Source organism: Lactuca virosa, chromosome 2 (assembly GCF_052849685.1).
Source record: "Lactuca virosa cultivar CGN04683 chromosome 2, Lactuca_virosa_CGN04683_v6, whole genome shotgun sequence".
Lineage (NCBI taxonomy): Eukaryota > Viridiplantae > Streptophyta > Magnoliopsida > Asterales > Asteraceae > Lactuca > Lactuca virosa.
In genome coordinates, this window is record NC_136427.1 from 3,271,567 (window position 1) to 3,286,080 (window position 14,514).

Here is a 14,514-nt window from a genome sequence, read left to right on the forward strand (position 1 = left end):
CCTTAGAAATCCACAAGACTATTTAAATTTGATGTAATAAATGTTGTTCATATTTGGATTTGTATTTGTATGTTGTGGATCTTGTTTGCATACTTAGTACTTAATTGAATCTAATCATATTATAACATAGTTGTCATGAGACTTTGAACAATATATCACGCCTCGATCGATTCCGACAAGGATCGGGGTGTGACAAACACGTCCAGTCTGTGGCTCGCCGAGTCGTATGAACAACTCGTCGAGTCTGAAGAACAACTCGCCGAGTTGAAGAACAACTCGTCGAGTCCCAAGCATGCTATTACTATACAGTCGATTTTAATCTATTTCAGTGCTTCCAAATCATAGATCTGAGCTTCTAGGACTGGTTTTACACATAAAGTTTCCAACTTTACGTGCATGCACAAGGGTATGAGGCTAAAATACCCAAAATCATCAAATACTAGGCTCTTAGGGTTTGGAACAAGGCCAAGATTTCATAAAGGTGGCTATAATGAGCTCCTGGAGTTCAATAACGTCCAGATCTAAGGTTTCCATCCAAAGGAAAGTCCATATCTCAAGTTTTGAGTCATATAAGGCTCCAAAGAAGACATAACAAGCATAAAAGAGGGTTTAATGGAGGAATACACAAGGTAATAACTTTATTACCTGAATGAGAAACAGATGGAAGCTAACTCTTGGATCTCCTTTCTCTTCTATGGACCTTCTTTCCTTCCTTCCCTTCCAAAGCTTCCAAACTAGCACAAACATACTCAAGTTCAACAATGGGGGCTAGGGTTTATAGGGGAAATGCTCTAAAGGTGCTGGAGGCTGGGGTGGGAGGCTATAATGACGTTTAAATAGGGAACAAACCCTTGAAATTAGGGCTTCATCCAGACATGCAGACTCGCCGAGTCCCAACATATGGACTCGCCGAGTAGCCAACTTAAATCGCGAGCTCATCCCGCTTCTACTCGACGAGTCGGGCTACAGACTCGTCGAGTACCCCTTAAGAAATGGATCTATTTGTACATCCATTGGACCTTGCAGCCGCTTCGTGCTTTCCTTCTCACCTTCATCGATGTACAAATAGATCGGTGGTAATTAAATGGGGATAAATTAGGTTAAAATCAACTAGCATAATTGTAGGAAAGTATTTGTGGAAGTTGTTTATAAAATTACCTAATTACCCTTATTTATTTATTTAATTATTTAATTATATTTTAAATTTTGATTGACCCATATTTATGCATACAATAACACAATAATTACTTTAAACATTTGAACCTAGCTCTATATCTACTAATTAATTTTAACAACAATTAAAAATAATATAATAAATAAAATATAGTTTAATTATTTTTATGCATAAGCTCTATATGGATCCATATAGACGAAATATTTTATTAGATTATTAGGTGTAAAACTCATGTATTACATGAGTTCATTTTAAAGAAAAAAATATGAAATTCTAAACATTTAAGAATTTTGAATTTATAAGAAAAAATAGAAAAATATTGATTTATTAAAATTAAATTGTTTGTTTTTCTTTTAAATTAAACAACTAATTTAAATAAATAAACAAAGGAAACTAATGAAACTTTAATTTAGAAATTTTGAAATTAAAACAAAGTTAATTAATGAAATTGATATGCATTTATTATAATTATTATATTTACCTATGTGAAAATTAATAAAATAAAAAAGAACCATAAAATATCATATAAAAAAAATTAATTAAAAATAACCACAAAATAAAATATAAGGAACAAATCAATAAGAATATGAAAGGCTGTAAAAAAAAGTTACGTGCAAAGCGGTCGCCTAGTGTAAAATTGAGTGATAGTTTGGTGCGAAGACGAGCATAGTGAGAAGTCAAAGGTCAAATCGCAAGTCGCAACGCTGATTAAATCAACCTTGATTTTGATCCCTCGAATCCAGAGATCTCTGCTACTCACATCGATACTGTGCGTGTCACAAATACACACAATTCGAATTCGCAGAGATGCATTTGAGTGAGAACGAGGGTATAGAGGGAAAGGCGTTCGTTGTTACAGGTGGATTGGGTTTTGTGGGTTCAGCACTGTGTTTGGAGCTGGTTCGTAGAGGCGCGCGTCTTGTTCGAGCTTTTGATCTAAGATCAACTTCTCCTTGGTCCGATCATCTTCTCAAAATCGGAGTCCACTATGTTAAAGGTATTAACTGCTTTTTCTCTTCTAAAATTAGGGATGTGTTCAGCTGAAATTTGAGATTCTTCTTGTTTGTTGATTTAGTTCGAGAATTAGGTATTCTAGAGTTAGATTCAGTTCTAATTGCATGCGATCTATGAACGTGGTAGAAATTAGTAGATTGAAAATAATTGACTGGATAAACAATTGGATCTTCTAGAAGATAGGTTAATCATTAAGCTCCTACAGGGACCAAGAAGGTTATGAACCATAGCACTTCTCTTCTATAATCCTTAACCATAGTTTCTGAACAAAAGCTAGAATGAACTGACAACTGCAAGTCATCATGGAGTTGGAAAAGGGAACAAATCAATGAACATTTTGTGAAATTCGATTGTGTACTTTACCAGAATATACTTGAAGTTGCTAACTAGGGTCTAGGCCCTAGGGCAATGACATTTCTATATATTATATGCAACTCAGTTGATGGAAATTTATGCTTTTAGGGGACATCAGTAATAGAAAAGATGTGGAGAAGGCATTACGTGGAGTAGACTGTGTTTTCCACTTAGCTTCATTTGGCATGTCTGGTAAAGAAATGCTTCAATTTGGGCGAGTTGATGATGTGAATATTAATGGAACGTGTCATGTCTTGGAAGCTTGCCATGAAAATGGTGTCAAGAGACTTGTATATGTGAGTACAGCAAATGTTGTATTTGCTGGAAATGAAATTATTAATGGAAATGAAAGGCTGCCTTATATCCCTTTGGACATCCATGTTGATCCTTATAGCAGAAGCAAATCTATTGCTGAGCAGCTTGTGCTTAAAACCAATGGGCGCCCTTCTAAGTAAGTATAATATATATATTTTTTTTCAATATTTTTTACGACTAAATGCAAGAATTAGTAATGTAGTCTCTTTTTTTTTTTTCTTATTATAAAAGGGTAATGTACTTTTTGTTGGTTACTGTTTTATAGGAACAAAAAGGGAGAATTTTTTTACACATGTGCAATACGTCCAGCTGCTATATATGGACCTGGTGAAGAAAGACACATTCCCAGAATTATCAGTCTTGCAAAATTAGGGCTTCTTCCATTCAAAATTGGGGATTCAAATGTGAAAAGTGATTGGGTTTATATTGATAACTTGGTTTTGGCATTAGTTCTTGCAAGTATGGGACTTTTGGATGATATTCCTGGAAGAGGAAAACAACCAGTTGCTGCTGGCCAGCCATACTTCATATCAGATGGTAATTTTCACTTTTTTTCTTTTTTAAAATTTTTTTATTGTTATAGCATTCTTCTTGTATTTCTTTATGTTACAACATTCTACTTTGAAAAATCTACTCAGTTATAGCAAATTAGCAATCCATTCCAACATGAAACAGTTTTCAATGCTATAACTAGGTTGATTTTGATAATATCCTAATAAGAAGAAAAAAAAATGCTATAATTGGGTAGATTTTTCAAAGCACAACGCCTTAAGAAGAAATAAAGTTAAAACTACAATGCTGAAATAGAAATAAACAATATGATATAATGCACAAATAAAGAAAGTGTGTTGTGTCCCTTTTCATCTGTTGCTGTAAGCTTGTAACTTATGTTTTAAAGGTGTTACTCTAATAACAATTTTCATTTTATAGTTAAAATTAAAATTATGATAAACAGGTTGTCCTGTGAACACTTTTGAATTTCTACGGCCATTGTTGGGAGGTTTAGAGTATGATATGCCAAAGGCGTCATTAAGTCTTCCAAGAGCTCTTTTTTTGGGGAAAGTATTTTCCATTTTCTACACAATCATGTATCCTTGGTTGAATCGTGCTTGGCTTCCTCAACCCTTGTTGCTCCCTGCAGAAGTTTACAAGGTTCATTAAACTATGTTTATCTTCATTTATTATTAACTACTAAATTACAAATTCAGTCCCTGTGCTATATTGTTTTTTAGATATGGTCCCTAAAAGAATTTTGTGGTTTTCTTTATTCATTTGGCTTTAATTTTGCCCCCTTTTCGAATTTTGATGTTTTTTTTTCTCCCTGTGGTTTTATTCTGTTTTGGAATTATATGGTAAAATGACGAATTTTCCCCAACTTGTGTATTTTTAATAGAAATTTGATAAGGGAGGATAATTTTACCATATGATCTAGCAACAAAAATAGACAGGAATGAGTCTTAGGACCAAATCCAAAACAAACCGAAACCACTCATATAATAATATTATAACAAACATTCGTTTAGGGACCATGGTATATTGACATTTTTCCCTCACGAAATTTTTTATTTTTTAGAAATACATTAGTGAGGGGCAAAATAGTAATTTCACCAGGACTTCACACCACAACGCCAAAAATAGGCGAACCTATCCATAACAAAATTGGACCTATCCATAACAAAATTAAACCATATGGGTCAAAAAGTAACGAATATTTTCAGAGCATTGGATCCAATCCTGGTAAAATGATCATTTTGCCCACATTTATGATTTATTTATTTATCTTTTAATAAAAAAAGTATTAAAAATACATAATGATAAGTTGATAACCAAAAATGAAGCCACATGGATAAAAAAGCAACAAAGTTCCGTTGGGGACCATATCAAAAAGAAAGAAATTACAATTTTCACACCACGATGACAAAATTTTGTATTATATTTTTGGTCAAACCAACTCTATTTATACTTTTTGTTTTTGGTATATGTAGGTGGGTGTGACCCATTATTTTAATTACCTAAAAGCAAAACAGGAGCTGGGGTACACCCCAATGACAACCCCTCAACAAGGCATGGCTACCACCATCTCATTCTACCAAGAACAAAAACGAAAAAGCTTAGATGGGCCCACAATCTACGCATGGTTCTTCTGCGTGTTTGGAATGTCAACAGTAATTGCAGCCGCATTTTTCCCTGATATTACGCCTGTGCCACTCCTTCGATCCATATGCCTTTTCTTCTTACGTTCCATGTTGGTGTTGAGGATACTGGCAGCTTGGGCCATTGCAATGCATGTTGGTGAAGCTGTTTATGCTTGGAGATTGGCTAAGAGAGTGGATCCAGGGAATTCCAGAGGGTGGTTTTGGCAAACTTTTGTGCTTGGGGTTTTTTCCTTGAAATTTCTCTTGAAGAGGGCCAAGAAATAGGTGTATTAACTCTTCATATTGTTAAGACTATCTTTGTTGGTGAATCATGAAGATTGGTTTTACTTATATGACTAAAGATTCTATTAAAAAAAGAAAACAGAATTTACAATCTCTTCTCTACCAAAACTCTGACTTCCATCTATGAAAATCACTTTATCATGCCACATGTCATATTTCTATTCTAACAAACTTTATAAATTACAAATTAGAGATTATTTCTTAAAAAACGAAATTTAAAAGAAATTATATTTTATTCTCTACCAATAGAGACTATTAATGATATATTTTTTCAAAATTTTAATTTTTATACTTAATTTTAAGTTTATATAAATATTTAAAATAACTAATAACTAATTTAGCTTGTTTTGAAATAACATAATTGATTTAGATATTTGTTTATCTTTTAAATAAACTAAAAATTGTTCATACACTATATTTGTTTCAATAAATAAAAAAAAGTTATTCACTAAAATGATCATATTGATATGGAGAGAAGGAGGTGGAACACCAACAATTGATAACGACTAAGAAACAACATACTTCATGTGTTTTTATATTGAATCACAATCACATCGAAATGATAACGAATGACCACATTTAGAAGGAGCTAAGAATTATAATACAATAATCAGATCAATATCTAAAGATATAATATTTACACCCTTAAACATATAGAAATAGATGATCTCATGACTCTTTAGTGAAGAGAAATTATATTCCTCAGCAAAAAATGAAGTGTCAAAAAATGTTATGTAGTGATGGTTTGCGTTAGAAAAACAAATCCGCTAGTTCACGGTTACTAATACACGAAATACCAGTGGTTATTATATTAAAGTATGAAAAATGATAGTCAATGTGATGAGTGATGACACACTTCCATTTATATGGTCCTTTTAGCAAATAACTAAAATAATGCAAAATTGGATTAAGTTACTAATGAACAATAAACGATTGGATTGAGTTTGATTGCTGATTAAAAGCAGCGTATTATAAGTGAAAAGCACCAAGCCACATAAACACATAATTATGCTTTTTTAAGTAAAAGAAGATCCTGAGCCCCCACCCTTTGGGAGACAGGATAATAACAACAGGCATTGTGAATTTAACAAGAATCATATGTTGATTCCAATGTCAGTTCTTGTTTATTACATAGAACCATGGACACCGACTTCTACCGGTATTCCATAATACCAGTAGACCAAGAAGCCAAGTGGTGGCACTAAGGAAGAAGAGGCAAATTGGACAATAACTTCTCCCATCACTAGAAGCAAATCGGAAGATACCTTCTCTGGTGAGCATGATTGTATATGACCTGCATCACAAAAGTATCGTCAGGTTTATCATTTATGCACTAGAATGAGGTTAAAAGTAGTTACTCTAAATTATATAATTAAGAAAACCACACAACTCAAATAATTAAAAGTAGTTACTCTAATTTGGTTATGTTTTGAACTCACCCTTACTAGACAAAATTACAAGTTGGTCCTTTTGCTTATGTAATTTTTTTTCGTTTAGGTCAATAAAAAACCATTTTACAATTTGGTATTTATTTTATCCATGATGCTTTTGGTCTTGATCCTAACAGTCTGTTTCAAGCTTTTAAATTCTTAGAAATGCTGTTTGCCCCTTGTTTTACAAGGGTTAACATCTTGAAACAAATGGTGCTAAGTACAGGGACCGAATATGTAAATTAGACAAAAGTTAATGTTTACATGAAACATGTTGCAATGGTACCTCTAGAATGCGAATAGGTTGCAAGGGTAAATCAAAGGCCCCTGCCACTCAAGTAGCACTAATGTTGCTCATAATCATGTTGCAATCTATGGACACCTACAAAAACAAATTATTGAGTTTTCTTTTCTCATATTTTGACTGATTACCAGAACAAAAATCAACAACCCATGCACTAACCTTAACCAAATATTTACCCTCCTGCATTTGCTCCAGAACCTCCCCCTTGAATGAACTGTGGTTGTGGTGGTGCAGGAACTACCGAAATAGGCCCTGCAACACCTGATCATAACACAAACCAAAAGCAAGCAACATTAACCCATTTTACCTAATATACCAAACACATACATACATCACTACAGATATGAGCAATTTCCCATACGATTATAACCATACAAATGTAAAGAAATATTCCATGTTTGGCATACCTGTTGGATATGGTGCTTGAATTGAAGAAGTTTGAATTCCGTTATAACCGGGCCCACCAAATTGAAAAATCTGTTGACCACTCAATGTTTGGTTGTATGGATACACTTGTGTGTTGGGTACACCATATATCTGAGCATATTGTTGCTGACCCACATATGGATTGTAAATTCCCTATTAAAAAAAAGTAAATAGGTCTTTCAAGAAGGTGAGAATTATAAGATTACTATAATTAAGACATGTGATTAAATTTTTGTTGGTATGCACTATTGACCTGTGGGTAGACGTATTCGGGACCAAATGTTGGATACCTGCACAAATAAAATAGCAAGTACCATATAACTACATGTACTTGTGTTGTGCATACTAATAATTACATAGAAACTAGAAAACATCGCATAGGAATGGAATGAAAATGAAATAACAAAGGAATGGAAAGGGCATGGTGAATACAATATTTATATGAATTTTTTTATATTATAAGTATAAATACAATGTATGAGTTTAACTCTGTTGAATACAATATTTAACTATAACTAATAAAATGTAAGACTACACACATATATACAAGTGAATAATAAGAATATAATCAAATAGAAAAACAACTTACGTGTATGAGGGATATGTTAATCCTTGTTGGTAACTATAAGGAAGATGTTGTTGATAGCCATAACTTCCAAAATAAGGCGTTGGTGATCTCAAAGATCCTACCACAAGAAACCAAAACATTTAAGGTGCGTTTGGTTATGGAAAACTGTTTTCATTTTCTATGAAAATATTTTCAAAAAATAGAGTTGAGTTTTCATTTTCAGTTTTCAATGAAAATTTTAGAAAACGCATTTGGTTGGAACGGTGGAGTTTTCATTTTCCATCTTAGAAATTTAGAAAACTTTGGAAAACTATAAAAATTACTTTTCTAATTTACATAAAATTTGGAAAACAAAAAAATTTCATTTTCTTGAATATTTTTATAAAACTGAATCAACCAAAAGCGTTTTCAAAATTTTCATGGAAAACTAGAAAATTTTCCGCAACCACCAAACACACTCTTAATCATTTAATCCACTAAGGGTATGTTTGGCAAAAATAGTGGGTAGCATGAAGTTGTAGCTTTTATTCGGAGCTGGAAGTTGTAGCTTCTATTTGTATAGAATTGTTTGGCAAATTTAACTGTAAGCTTGTAATCTTTTGACCAATATAAAAATATATTCGTGATTTTTCTTAAGGATAACCTAGTAATTTTGTTACAATAGTATTTCTTTAAACACTACTCGAAATAGCTTTCGGATTAGGATTTTTTTTGTTCTAAAATAAAGCTTTTAGCTCTTATTTAAAAAAAAAAAAAAAAACTAAAAACTCGCGAAAGTTTGTTGCCAAACTCGCCCTGAAAACACGAAGTTTCATTAAAATTGTCTTTTATAAAAATAATTTTTTTTACCAAATGGCAACGAATGCCGAGGAGGCCTTCCAAGTGAGGCCAAATTACAATTTGCTCGTCTCCCATCAATAACCGGAGCAGGATCAAGACATGCTCTCCTTGCAGATTCAGGTTCTTGAAAAGTCACCTAAATCCTCCACACATATCCATTCAATATTTCAAAATAGATACACGAATTATGCATGGCTTATTGTATATTTTACAAAAAAAAAAAAAAGAAGAATTAAAATCACGATAATACTCACAAAACCATAGCCCTTGGATCTGCCAGTGTTCTTATCAGTGATCACAACAGCTTCAAAAATTTCTCCAAATTGCTCGAAGTATTGTCGCAGAGTTTCACTTTGTGTCTCCCACGCAAGCCCTCCGACAAAAATTTTAGTCAAAGTGGTATCACCAAAAGGGGAATTATGCTGAAATCCAGAACTTGAACTCGATCCTGAGCTTGGACCTGGTCGATCCGACGGCTGAAACGCCATGAGAAGACCACCCTTTCTCTTTTTGATAAGGAGAAGATATTCTAAGAAGTAAAGTGAATCCAAAATATACCACAAGTACGATCAATCAAGAAAAAAAAAAGAGAAACGCTGTGTACAAAAGTGGGAAGTTAAATTGAAAATTTTGAGACCGAGAAACAGGGAAATCAAGATGATTTCACCACCAGAAGGAATATTAATTTGAAATTGCGAAGGAGCGAAAACCCTAAAATTCAGGCGAAAAGGAGGTGGGTGGAGCAATTAGCTGCACAATAATCAACGAACTGGTATCATGTAATGATAGTGGTGGGGTTATGCCGAAGAAATCAAACTACTTTTTTTGAGTTTGAATGAAGCACTTTAACGAGAATCTTCTTTTATCTTCTACAAATCGAAATTGTTTACTCCAAAATGAAAAAAAGATTTCGTGAAAATCTAATATGTACAGAGATAAGCGAATGATTAGTACTTACATAGAGAAATTGGTGTCAAAATTGAAAATTTAAAGAAGAACCAGATTATTTGACAGTGACGAGAGAAAGAGATGAGGAGTTGAAACAAATCTGTTTGTTTGTTTTTGAACTTACATTTGATTTTTTAAAATTTGTCGGGTTTTCAAAATTTTGATTTTCATCCATAACTTTTTTTTGTTACGTTCTTTTTGGCTTTTATTTTTGGTGTGATTAGGTTCAGAACCCATAGTAATCGTTTGCCCACGCAAAGCAACAAGAGTGAATAGATTTTGAACGTTCTATTTGGAGGGTCGCATATAGTTTGATTTTGTAAATTGTTTCCCTTTCAGAAACATGTAATATTCCAATGAGCACGCAGGGAGAGGGAATAGTTTTGTTTACGGTGATATAGGTTATTTCGGAAATAAGTCATATTTCAATGGACACACAATAGATCGGGGTGTATTATTTTTTTTTACGAATAGTTTGCTTTTGAGGTTGGTTTTCTTTCAATGGCCGCAAATAGTTTTATTTTGGAATCATTTCTTATTCTAAATCGATAATGGAATATATATATATATATATATATATATATATATATATATATATATATATATATATATAGTGATGGTTTACGGCCAAACAATTTCCATAGGATTTGGATCGTGGAGATGGTGTTTCATGTGAATATATTGTGCGCTGGTGTTGAACTGGATTATGAGACAGATAAACCGCAGAAATATTATCACAATAGACTATCGTCGCCTTGCGAAGAGGAACATGCAACTCAAGTAACAAATTTCGTAACCATGTGGTCTCTGAGACAGCATTTGCAACTCCTCGATACTCTGTTTCAGCGCTAGATCGGGAGATCGTAGGTTGTCGTTTAGACGACCAAGAGACTAGATTCTGGCCAAGGAATACACAATAGCCGGAGGTAGATCTGCGAGAGTCAGAGCATCCACCCTAGTCAGCATCAGAGTAAACAGCCAAAGTGTGTGATGGGGAAGCAACCAACTGAATACCATAGTCAATGGTGCCCTGTAGATACCGAAAAATCTTCTTCATGAACTGAAAGTGGGGCTCTCTCGGGGCATGCATGAATAAGCAAACTTGCTGAACAGCATATGTAATATCCGGACGAGTGAACTTTAAGTATTGTAGGGCTCCAGCAATAGTCTTGTATAGGGTGCCATCAACGAGAAGTTCACCATCCGTGGCACCGAGTTTAGTGGACGTGTCCACCGGGGTAGTGCAAGGCTTGCAAGAAGCCATAGAAGCTCGCTGAAGAATGTCACGAGTATAAGATGCTTGTTACAAGAACGGACCGTGTTGATCACGTGTGGCCGTGATACCTAGAAAATGGTGAAGGGCCCCTAAATCAGTCATTGCAAACTCTCGAGACAAAGAGGTGATAATACTGCGCAAAAAAACAGAATCGGAGGCACTCAAGATAATGTCATCAACATAGAGCAATAAGTAGGCACGGTGTCGACCATGCTGATACATGAATAGTGAAACATCACATATGCTGCTCCGGAAGCCACGTGAGGTGATGAAAGTGGCAAATCTAGTATACCAGGCACGAGGGGCTTGTTTAAGTCCATATAGAGATTTCCTGAGACGACACACATGAGAAGGAAACCGGGCATCCACAAATCGTGGAGGTTGGTGCATAAAAACAGTCTCATGAAGATCACCATGAAGAAAGGCGTTCTTAACATCTAACTAGTGGATCGGCCATGCCTGGGACACAACGATACTAAGAACGGTCTGAATAGTAGCTAGTTTCACAACTGGACTAAATGTCTCGTGGCAATCAATCCCTACCGTTTGGGATTTCCCATTAACAACCAGTCGTGCTTTATATCTGCCAAGCGAACCGTCTGCTTTAAACTTGTGGCGGAACAGCCACATACAACGAATAACTGGACTATCGGACGGGCGAGGGACAAGATCCCATGTTTCATTTACCTGTAACGCTCTAAATTCGTCTTCCATGGCTAGTAACCAATTGGGATCAGACCGGGCTATGGATATAGAGGCAGGAATCGGTGAGAGGGGAGATAAGGTGGTAGTATGGAGGTTGAGACGAGAGATAGGTTTAGTAACACCTACCTGAGACCGAGTGGTCATAGGATGAGCCGAAGAAGGTGGGTTGGTTTGTAACATCCCGACTCCCATGTATAAATTCTATTGTTAAATATTCATTTTGAAAGGGCAACTCGGCGAGTTGGAGGCCCCAAATCGTCGAGTAGAGGCTGAGGTGGCCGCGTGGGTTTTAGAATCAACTCGACGAGTTGGAGCTGAGTGAGAAAACCCTAATTATTTGGGTTTGCACCCTATTTAAAGGACTCTAAGCCCATTACCCCGCCTCCCTCATCACCTTAGCTGTAACACCTGTTTCTACTATTGGTTGGATTTTGCTATTGTAGGGTGTTGGTGCATGAACTCGTCGAGTTGGGAGCCCAACTCGTCGAGTAGAGTCGTGATATCATGGAACGTGGGACGGGACCGACTCGGCGAGTCCGAGCTGTTTAAAGAAAACCCTAAATTTTGGGGTTTGCCCCTATATAAACGACATTATACACCTTTGTAGCCTCCCATAACGTCATAAGAGATCGTTTACGGCCGCAAACATTTGGGTGTATGAAGTAAGAGCTTTGGGAGCTTAAACCTTGGGATTGTGGAAGGAATTCCAAGCTTGAAGAAGAAGTATCAAGGGGAAAACACTATATCTAGCATCTAGTTCGTCTTGGGCATTGAATTGAGGTATGAATCTGTTACCTTAAGCCTAGATTCTATTTGAGAGTTATAACCAACTTTGAGGAAATGGAAGCAAGCTTAGATCTGGACCTATCACAAGGATATGGTTCCAGACCTGGACCTTCTTAGGTCCCAAATATCATAAAGTTGCACCTTTTATTAAGCTCATTCCCTCTCCATGCATGAAAACCTTGTTGAAGGTTAGTTTTGGTGTTATGGCCATGTGAGGCCTTGCATGCACGTAAAGTTTTCAACTTTACGTGTTATCCACACTAGTAGAGGTTAGATCTGAAGTTTGGGACCTTGAGTCCCATTGGAAAAGGCCGTAAACATAATGGACTAAGGGGACTCGGCGAGTCATGCAAGAGACTCGGCGAGTCGAGAGGGTTTTCTCATTCACGGCCAAGGGTTTACGGCCAAGGGTTTACGACCAAGGGTTCACGACCAAGGGTTTACGGCCACGGGTTCACGGCCAAGGGTTTACGGTCAAGGGTGTTCAGTTGGTGGTTTATGGCCGTGAACATCAAGGAACTCGACGAGTCCCTCTGGTGACTCGACGAGTCGATGAGTTAAGCAGGGAACCCGACGAGTGATTGGTTGTACTCGACGAGTCAAGGTCAATATGGACTGTTGACCTTGACTATAGACCTTGACTTTGACCAGGGTTGACCCTCAGGGTATTTATGGGATTATGCTGAGTTATTTACTCAATGATTATAGGCAGTTTGGGAGGAGCAGCATGGGATATATCTGATTTCAGTTTGCCAGTTCTGCCTTGGAGAGGTGAGTCTTCTCACCATATCAATGGGTCTAAGGCACCAAGGCCGGCCCATTTTATGAGATACGGTTTATTGATTGGATATGCAATATGATAGTATGTCATTTCCATGGAAGACCACGTGGGGGTTTTCGTGGCATTTGGCATAGGACCTTGGAGGGTTTCCATGGCATCCTAAAACATTTGCTTGTATAGTTTCCATTATGTCTTGTTTGGTAGGAAGACCTTGTGGGGGTTCCGAAGGCAGGAAAACCATGTGGGGGTTCCCATGACAGATAAAGACCACGTGGGGGTTCCCGTGACATTTGGTATAAGACCCAGGAGGGTTTCCAGGGCTTCCTTATTTGTCGAATGCATGACTTATGTGATATATGTAGTGTATGGCTAATTAGATATGTGTTATGTGGTTTGTGTGTGGGATATGCTATGGGGGACTCACTAAGCATTCGCTTACAATTTGTGGATTTGTTTCAGGTTCATCTGAGTCCAAGGGCAAGGGCAAAGCTTGATGGCGCGGCGTGCACTCTCTCTCAGGCGACTTTATGGGACACTCTATATTTGAAAATAAAGTTGTAATGGATTTGGATTTGAAACAATTGTTTTGGAATTTCTTGATTTATGGGAATGTGTTTGGTTAATTAAAAATGAAAAAATTCTTTGAAAAATTGGGTCGTTACAAGTTGGTATCAGAGCCTTGGTTTGAGGGATTCGGGTACACTCTCGGGCGTGTCAGGACTCAAACTAAGGAAATTATAAACTGTTTTCAAAATAAAAGTTAAAAACTTTTAAGAAATAAAAAGAAGAGAGTGCAACGCGCGCGATCGGCTGAGCCAAGTAAGTAGTTCCCAATGTGTTAGCCATGTTATACTGATATTTGAGCTTGATGATCGTATGAGATTTGCTATGTGTATGCTTTTAAAATTGTATACGGTTAGGAGCTTATAGCCTCAGAATGATTGATTTGGCCTTATTTCCTGTTCCTTGTTTGGTTGTGGTCCTAGGGTAGAATCTTTTATTCGAAAGTCTATTTGATCCTTTTCTGTGTATAATTTGCATGCATAAAGGCAACCTGTTATGATTGGTCTGTATGATATGGGTAGAGCAAATCTTAGGACATCCTAGGATTTGGGTTATGCGGTGGTTTGTAGTATATGATTTGTTTTGGGTCGA

General features: G+C 36.1%; 2 protein-coding genes across 3 annotated transcripts; one reads left to right on the forward strand and one right to left on the reverse strand.

The window, feature by feature from the left end:
* Positions 1 to 1,837: 1,837 nt before the first annotated feature.
* On the forward strand, positions 1,838 to 5,388 carry LOC145158828 (NAD(P)-binding Rossmann-fold superfamily protein). Its single transcript, XM_079077672.1, has 5 exons — positions 1,838 to 2,171; positions 2,651 to 2,993; positions 3,123 to 3,394; positions 3,813 to 4,009; positions 4,843 to 5,388. Exons 1-5 carry the CDS (start codon positions 1,982 to 1,984, stop codon positions 5,275 to 5,277), a joined length of 1,437 nt encoding a protein of 478 aa, XP_078933798.1. The 5' UTR covers positions 1,838 to 1,981; the 3' UTR covers positions 5,278 to 5,388.
* Positions 5,389 to 6,202: 814 nt separating this feature from the next.
* On the reverse strand, positions 6,203 to 9,903 carry LOC145158829 (uncharacterized). Of its 2 annotated transcripts, none has more exons than XM_079077675.1 (8): positions 9,118 to 9,903; positions 8,873 to 8,999; positions 8,045 to 8,141; positions 7,709 to 7,745; positions 7,437 to 7,608; positions 7,189 to 7,336; positions 7,012 to 7,107; positions 6,203 to 6,589 (listed from the first exon to the last, which is right to left on the reverse strand). In XM_079077675.1, exons 1-6 carry the CDS (start codon positions 9,349 to 9,351, stop codon positions 7,323 to 7,325), a joined length of 681 nt encoding a protein of 226 aa, XP_078933801.1. In that variant the 5' UTR covers positions 9,352 to 9,903; the 3' UTR covers positions 6,203 to 6,589; positions 7,012 to 7,107; positions 7,189 to 7,322. The 2 variants fall into 2 exon arrangements, with proteins under 2 accessions (XP_078933801.1, XP_078933800.1); XM_079077674.1 differs by having other exon boundaries at positions 7,189 to 7,290; positions 9,118 to 9,896.
* Between the last annotated feature and the right edge of the window lie 4,611 nt (positions 9,904 to 14,514).